The 7,577-nt window shown below is 26.7% G+C and overlaps 3 protein-coding genes across 3 annotated transcripts in view, besides 7 other annotated features; 1 reads left to right on the forward strand and 2 right to left on the reverse strand.

Moving 5' to 3' along the window:
* EDI_278740 (phosphopentothenoylcysteine decarboxylase, putative) overlaps window positions 1-499 on the reverse strand; it is a gene marked incomplete at both ends in the record, with an annotated part of 684 nt that extends 185 nt beyond the window's left edge. The window contains one exon of the mRNA XM_001733254.1: window positions 1-499. This exon is cut by the window's left edge and continues 185 nt beyond it. Within this exon, the coding sequence (XP_001733306.1) occupies window positions 1-499 (499 nt within the window).
* A 186-nt stretch (window positions 500-685) lies between these two features.
* Window positions 686-720: a sequence feature (AT_rich).
* Window positions 721-826: 106 nt separating this feature from the next.
* On the forward strand, window positions 827-2,248 carry EDI_278850 (the record flags this gene model as incomplete). Its single annotated transcript, XM_001735718.1, has 1 exon — window positions 827-2,248. One exon carries the CDS (start codon window positions 827-829, stop codon window positions 2,246-2,248), a length of 1,422 nt encoding a protein of 473 aa, XP_001735770.1.
* Window positions 2,246-2,300: a sequence feature (AT_rich).
* A 186-nt stretch (window positions 2,301-2,486) lies between these two features.
* Window positions 2,487-5,420: a repeat region.
* An 11-nt stretch (window positions 5,421-5,431) lies between these two features.
* Window positions 5,432-5,587: a microsatellite.
* Window positions 5,536-5,619: a microsatellite.
* Window positions 5,620-5,655: 36 nt separating this feature from the next.
* Window positions 5,656-6,251: a repeat region.
* A 2-nt stretch (window positions 6,252-6,253) lies between these two features.
* Window positions 6,254-7,472: a repeat region.
* A 54-nt stretch (window positions 7,473-7,526) lies between these two features.
* The window catches only part of EDI_278860 (elongation factor, putative), a gene marked incomplete at both ends in the record, with an annotated part of 1,542 nt that continues 1,491 nt past the window's right edge, over window positions 7,527-7,577 (reverse strand). The window contains one exon of the mRNA XM_001733255.1: window positions 7,527-7,577. This exon is cut by the window's right edge and continues 1,491 nt beyond it. Within this exon, the coding sequence (XP_001733307.1) occupies window positions 7,527-7,577 (51 nt within the window).

The raw sequence follows: 7,577 nt of genomic DNA on the forward strand, positions 1-7,577 counted from the left end.
GAGCTAGTTTACCATCTCCAACATCCCCACAAGCTAATTTACCGTATGAACTATTAATGAATTTAACACCAAATGATTTAAGAATTTGTATATTTCTTTGAGTGATTGGATTGTGAAGCATTGTAGTGTTCATTGCTGGTGCAATTAGTTTAGGACATGATGCAGCAAGGAATGTTGTTGTTAAAAAGTCATCTGCTATTCCTGCAGCAAGTTTTGCAATAATATCTGCTGTTGCTGGTGCAATGAGAAATAAAGAAGCTGAATGTGCTAATGAAATATGGTGAACATCATATTCATTTGGACGATCAAAACTATCAATAATACATTTGTTGTGAGTTAATACTTCAATAGTTGAAGGTTGAATTAAATGAAGTGAATTTTGAGTTAATGTTACATGAACATCATATCCTCTTTTTGTAAGTTGATTTGCGATTTCAATTCCTTTATAAGCAGCAATACTTGCAGTAATACCAAGGATGATTTTATTAGTGGTTTTCATTGAATGAGTTTGTGAGTTGATGATTTAATACAAATACATCAAAAGAATAAGTTTTGTCATTTTAAGTAATTATTTTGTTATAAGAAGAATTCAAACAAAACAAAAAGAAAAACAGAAAAAAGAAAAATAAATGTAATTTAATGAATGATGAATTTTATTTTTAATCGAAAAGAAAAGAGAAAATGGAATAATAAAGAAAATAATAAAATTTGTTATTAAAACGAAATCTAAAAAATAGAATAGTTTTTGAGTTAAGAAAGAAAATAAATAAATAAATTGAAAGGAAAAAGGGTGTAGAACTGTAAATTTCATATTACTAGAACAGTCATGGGAGTGTTCTTCAATGTCATTAGACCAATTGTTAGTCTTATTCCAACAATCAATGAACCAACTAAAAAGATTGGATTTAAAGAAAAAATGATGTGGACAGGAATTACATTATTGGTATTCCTTGTTTGCAGTCAAATTCCATTAATTGGAACAGACATTGTTGGTAATGATCCATTTTATTGGATGCGTTTAGTTATGGCATCAAATAGAGGAACATTAATGGAGCTTGGAATTTCACCAATTGTTACAGCATCAATGGTAATGCAACTTCTTCAAGGAGCTAAAATTATTTCAGTTGATATGGATAATCAAGAAGAAAGTGAATTGTTTGAAGCATCACAAAAATTATTTGGACTTCTTATGACTCTTGGACAAGGAATTGCTTATATTATGTCAGGAATGTATGGAGATCCATCAGAACTTGGATTTTTCAATTGCTGTTTAATTCTTCTTCAATTATTTGTTGCAGGATTAATAGTTCTTCTTCTTGATGAATTACTTTCAAACGGATATGGATTTGGATCAGCTATTTCATTATTCATTGCTACTAATATTTGTGAATCAATTGTATGGTCTGCATTCTCACCACTTACTACTAATGCAGGAACAGGATCACAATTTGAAGGATCAATTCTTAATTTCTTCCATTTATTAATCACTAGACCAGATAAATTAGGAGCACTTTATGACGCATTCTTTAGAACTGAAGCAGGAAATTTAAGCAATTTAATTGCTACAATAGTAGTTTTCTTAACTGTTATGTATTTCCAAGGATTTAAAGTAGATATTCCATTATCAAGCAAACAAGGACGTGTTGAGTCTCAAAATTATTCAATTAGATTATTCTATACTTCTAATATGCCAATTATTTTACATTCAGCACTTACTTCTAATATTTTCATTATTTCACAACTCTTATTTAAGAGATTCCCAACTAATTTCTTAATTAACTTATTTGGGTCATGGTCTGTTGTTTCATCAAGAGGACAAATGTATCCAGTTGGTGGACTTTGTTATTATCTCACTGCTCCAAATAGTATTTTTGAATTAATTCAAAACCCAATTCATGGAGTTATTAGTATTGGATTGACTGTATTCATGTGTACCATCTTCTCACGTGAATGGATTAAAGTCTCTGGAAGTTCTTCTGCTGATGTTAAGAAACAACTTGCTGATCAACGTGTTTCTATTAGAGGATTCCGTGATGGTGAAAGTTCTGTTTATCTTCTTGACAAATATATCCCAATTGCTGCTTCATTTGGTGGTATGTGCATTTCTCTTCTTTCTGTTGGAGCTGATTTACTTGGAGCTGTTGGTTCAGGAACTGGTATTCTTCTTGCTGCAACCACTATTTCTGAATATGCTAATACTTTCCAAAAGGAATGGAAACGTGAAATGGGAGCTGATTTTGCTTTCTAATTAATTTCTAAAACATTTTATTTCTTTTTTAATTTTTTCTTATTTTTTTATTGTTGAAAATATATTCAATTTTCTATTGAATCTTTATCATTCCTCAGATTTCTTCATTTTTACTTTGTTATTTATTCCATGTTACTTTGTTTGCTTGAATATAATAACACGAAACTGCTTGTATCTCTTGTACTAAAGGTGGTAATGAATAATCAGAGTCTTATCCAAATGGATTATCCTTCTTAATAATATAACTAGATATGTGCAGATATTAATTACTACTGGAAAATGAAAGAATCAGATAAATTAATAAGAGAAATTAATAATAAATGAGTGTAGTCAGGAGAATAGAAAATATACAAGAAGATATGAAAATGATTTCAATGTGTATGTATTATTATCTCTAAAATAAATTTAAATGAGATAAATTTGATGAAGTAAAAGAAGTCCTAAGGAAAATAAATAGAATAGAAGATCTAGTCAAGGGAATGGTACAGAATAAAATGCATAATGAGATTAAATGAACAAGATGCAGATGAAATTAAAATCAAAGCACAAGAATGAATAAAGTACCTAAAATATATGATGACGATGATTAAAGAAAGAATTAAATTTAATAAGAATGAAATTGTCAGAATCAATACAAATAAAATCATGTTTGATTCTAATAACAAAATTAAAATAAAGAAGAAACACAAAATGAAATATACCCAAATAACGATATTACTTTAGAATATTTGAAATCGTTATATGAAACACAAGTGATATTAAATAAAGAACATTTGAAAATAAAACAAATCACCTCGTGGAATGAAAGATACAGAAATTATGATAGTGTCATCATCACATTGGATGATTTAAATTTAAGAATGATGAAAATAAGTAATTAGAAAGCACCAGGTATTGACATTATATATTTGTATTATTGGAAGAGAATGTCATCATCAAGAGAGTCCATTCTTAATATCTTCAATGATTGGTTAAACTTCAATGAAAACATCCCTCTAGATATGGTAAGTGGAAGAACTATACTAATCCACAAATGAGGTGATATGAACAATGTCATTAATTATCGTCATATCAGTTGTACAAATGTAATAATGAAAGTATTTACCTCCATATTGAAAGAGAAGATTCACAATAGAATTAACATGAATAATGAATCATTAAAAATTAGTAAAAATCAATTGGGATGTAAACTCCAATCTCTTGCTGCTAAAGAATGGTTAATTAACAGTTATATGTTAAAGCAGCAAAAAGAAGAAAAATACCCAAAATATGTAGAGTCATATTATGACATTAAGAAAGCATATGACTCAGTAAATCATGAATGGGTAATAGAAGCACTAAAATATTTTAATGTAGAGGGAATCATCATAGACATTGTAGAAAGTATGATGAATAGATGGAAGATATTCATATGATATAAATATAACGAATATCTAGGATATATTAAATTGATGAATTTTACAATGTGATTCATTATCATTTCTACTCTTCATCATCAAAATGAATATAATCTCTCAAATCATAGAAGAGAAGTTCCCAAAAGCAAACCATACATTGTATATGGATGATTTGAGAATAATGACACAAAGTAGTGAAGAAATGGGAACAATCCACAATGAAATTAAAGAAATAATAAGTGGAATAAGGATGGAAATGAAAAGAAATCAGGAATGGTATTAAAGAACATTAATAAAATACCAGATTGAATGCAAAACATCCAATTGAAGGAGAGGACTTGTATAAATATTTAGGAGTATGGCAGTCCGATGAAATTAATGATACATTCAATTGTAAAATCATCAAAGAAAAGATGATGAAGAAAATGGAAGAGATAAATACTGATGAAAGTAGTAATAGAAGTTATATTACAAGAATTAATATTGAAGTAATACCCATCTTCAGATATTCAGTATCAGTAGTAAATTGGAATGTAACTTAGATAGAATGGATTTGGAGATAAGAAAATATTTAAGAAAGGCAAAATACATTGGTGCCGGTAACTCCAAAGACCGTCTATATGTCCCTATAAATGAAATGGGTGAATGATTAATAAGCCTAAGGGACGAATATGTTAATGAAATAATTAGAACAGTAATGTACTAATGTACAAGAGTGAAATAAGAAATAACATAATAGATAGATGGTATTCCAAGAAATGAATATGGAATAGAATTAAAAAAATCACTAAGTCATAAAATCCCAGAAACGAAAATAGAAGAAATAATAAATGAATTTATTGAAAATAAAAATAAAAAAGAGGTAGTATTAAAAATAAAGAAATTAATGACCAACCAATACATCAAAAAATGGAAATCAAACAAGTGGACATTTTAGAAGATGGTTCGAGTCAAAAGGGGTAGATAAAACTACTACAATAAATGCATTGAAGTCCATCAATATAAAGAAAAATTCATTTCTCCATTAACTAAAATACAAGATGGAGCAATATTTAGTGTGTACAGGAAAGTAAAAATATTAAAAAATGAAAGATTGAAGTACTGCCCACTTTGTAAAGACAAGATATCCACACTAGAACATATTCTATTATCTTGTATTGTCATAAGAAATCACAAATTGAGAAACATGACCATATTGGCATTATCATATGGGAGGGGTTAATAAGAAAATACACAGGAAATAAACAATACAAGAAACCCCCATATGAAACAGTGTTCCAATACAATGACATCACTATGATATTGAACAAACAAATAATGCCAAAAAGTGATGGACTATATCATAAAAGACCAGATGTATATGTACTAGATAAAAAGAATAAAACTGGTCTAATAATTGATATGACTATTGTGGCAGATCATAATATTAATGGAGCCTATTGGAAGAAAAGAAATAAGTATAAAGAATTAAAATAGGGTAATGAAAATAGAGAAAATAAAGGATGTCAAAATAATTGGAGTAGTAATTTGGATTAATGGGCTAATAAATGCCGAAAGTATTAAATTAATTAAAGAATTAAAAATCGAAATTGACATCACTAAAGAAATCAAAAACCTTGTAATTAAAAACATGATGGATGTCATGGAGCACTGTGGAGATCACAACCAAACATATGTAGTTGAACTACAAGACGAAGACTCAGGGATGGGATTAGTCTCCGGTGAGGCAGGAACAATAGACACAAGTTCTATTAATACTTAATTAACTACTTTTTATTTTAAAATATTATATATTTTTATTTTTGATAGATTTTGATTTATTTTTATTGATTTTTAGATATATCAAAATATTCTTTTTTTATTTAATAATCAATTATATACAATGAATGATTTATTAAAATTTATTTATTAATTATTGTATTGTTATTTAATAATTTTATTTTATATTATAATATTTAATATATTATTCATTTTGACACTTTTTGAATTAAATAAATAAGAGAATTTAAAATAAAAAGTAGTTAATTAAGTATTAATAGAAATATCTTCTATTGTTCCTTGCTCAGGGGAGACTAATCCCGTCCCTTCGCTTAAAAGTCTTTATTCATCAACTATTGCCTTATTCTTTGCTTTTAGTTGTTGAACTGTGAGAATTTTCTTTTCTCATTTTTGATGTGGAATAGAGTATTTTAGACATCAATTATTTAAATATTCATTATTTAATTTCTTTTTAATTTTGATGCGTTTAAATTTCTTCTTCTTTATTTTCTTAATTTAAGGAGAATATATAATTACTACTGTATTGCTTTGGGCTAATATTCTTTTAGCCTCATCCACTTGACCCTTTTCTTTTGATAACCTTTCTTATATTATCAAATAATACTTGTATCATAACAAGTAATAATAACATCTTTATAAATACTCATTCTTTTATTGTCAATGATATCCCATCATTGTACATAATAAACACTGCTATTCTTGCAGCATTGGGTAAGATGTTTTTCTAACCAAACGCAACGTCATAACCAGTCCATAACTGGTAGGAATCGAAGGATGGAAATAATTTAGTGTTCTGTGTGGTGTCTCTGACGTGCTACCTTCGAATCCGTTTTTATATTTCAAATACATAATAATGAATAAAAATTATTTCATTTCAATTACAATAATTCGTTTTGGTGTGAAATGTTCTGGATATTGTCTTCCACAAAGTGCATTTGATATTCCTTTATATTCATATGATTCTTGATAACAATGTGATTTTGTTTTATTATTTTCTTTACCAACCCAAATATCGCATCCACCTCCAAATCCAAATGAAAACAATATATCATTTGATTGATTATTCACATAAAATGAGTATTGTGGTTCTTTAATATCAAATTTCATCATTTCTTGTATTCTTCCATTTGATTTTAATGAAAATAAAAATGATTTTGGATCTTTTATAAAACTATCAATTTCATCAATTTTCACATTAACATAACCACCAAATTTATTTCCATCTTCATCTTCAACAATAATTATTATATGTTCTTTATTTATTATTCTTTGACCAAATACTGATGTATTAATATTCCAATCATCGTTATCTGAATCAAATAGTATATCTCCTACTTCTCTTGATGTCCATTCTTTTAGTTGTTGTTTTTCTTCTCTTTTTTTCCTTTCTCTTTCTTCATCTTCATCTTCATCTTTTCTCATCTTTCTCTCTAAATAATCACTATATTGTGTAAACCATTCTTCTTTCTTTTTATTCAATCTTGTTTTAATATTGTTAATTTCTTCTTCTAATTTATTAATTTTATCTTCTTTATTCATTTCTTCCATATGAATGATTTTATCTATTATTTCATCTTTCGCTTTATTAATTGTTTCTGAATCATTATTACATTCTTCTATTATTTTGTTCATTTTATTCTTAATTATTTCTATTTTATTTATTGTTTCTTGTCCTTTTTCTATTACTATTCTTCTTCTTCTAACTACTTCATCTATCCTATCAAATATTCCTTCTCCTCTTTTAATTGCTTGTTCATATGTTTCATTATTTTGTTTCTCAAATATTTCATTTTTAATACATCCTAAATAATAATGATATTGTTTAGTAGTATCATCAATTGATTGATAAATATTTGGAAGTGTTTCTACTATTTCTTTAATTAATTGATTATTTATGAATAACTTTTCCATTTTAATTAAAGTGATGAATATCAGATTAAAATAAGATTCAAATAATTAAATTCATATTTTTAACACATTATTTTATTTATTATTTTAATAAATGTTATTTCATTTTTATTCATTAAATAACAATAATAAAATAAATATTAAAATAATGTTAGTTCTTTGAAGAATATTTTAATCCAGTCACTATTGTTTTCTTATTTTGTTATTTGTTTATGAATTTTATATTCACTTTTCTTATCCTCAGT

The sequence above is a fragment of the Entamoeba dispar genome, genomic scaffold (assembly GCF_000209125.1).
Source record: "Entamoeba dispar SAW760 scf_1105229459353 genomic scaffold, whole genome shotgun sequence".
NCBI lineage: Eukaryota > Evosea > Mastigamoebida > Endamoebidae > Entamoeba > Entamoeba dispar.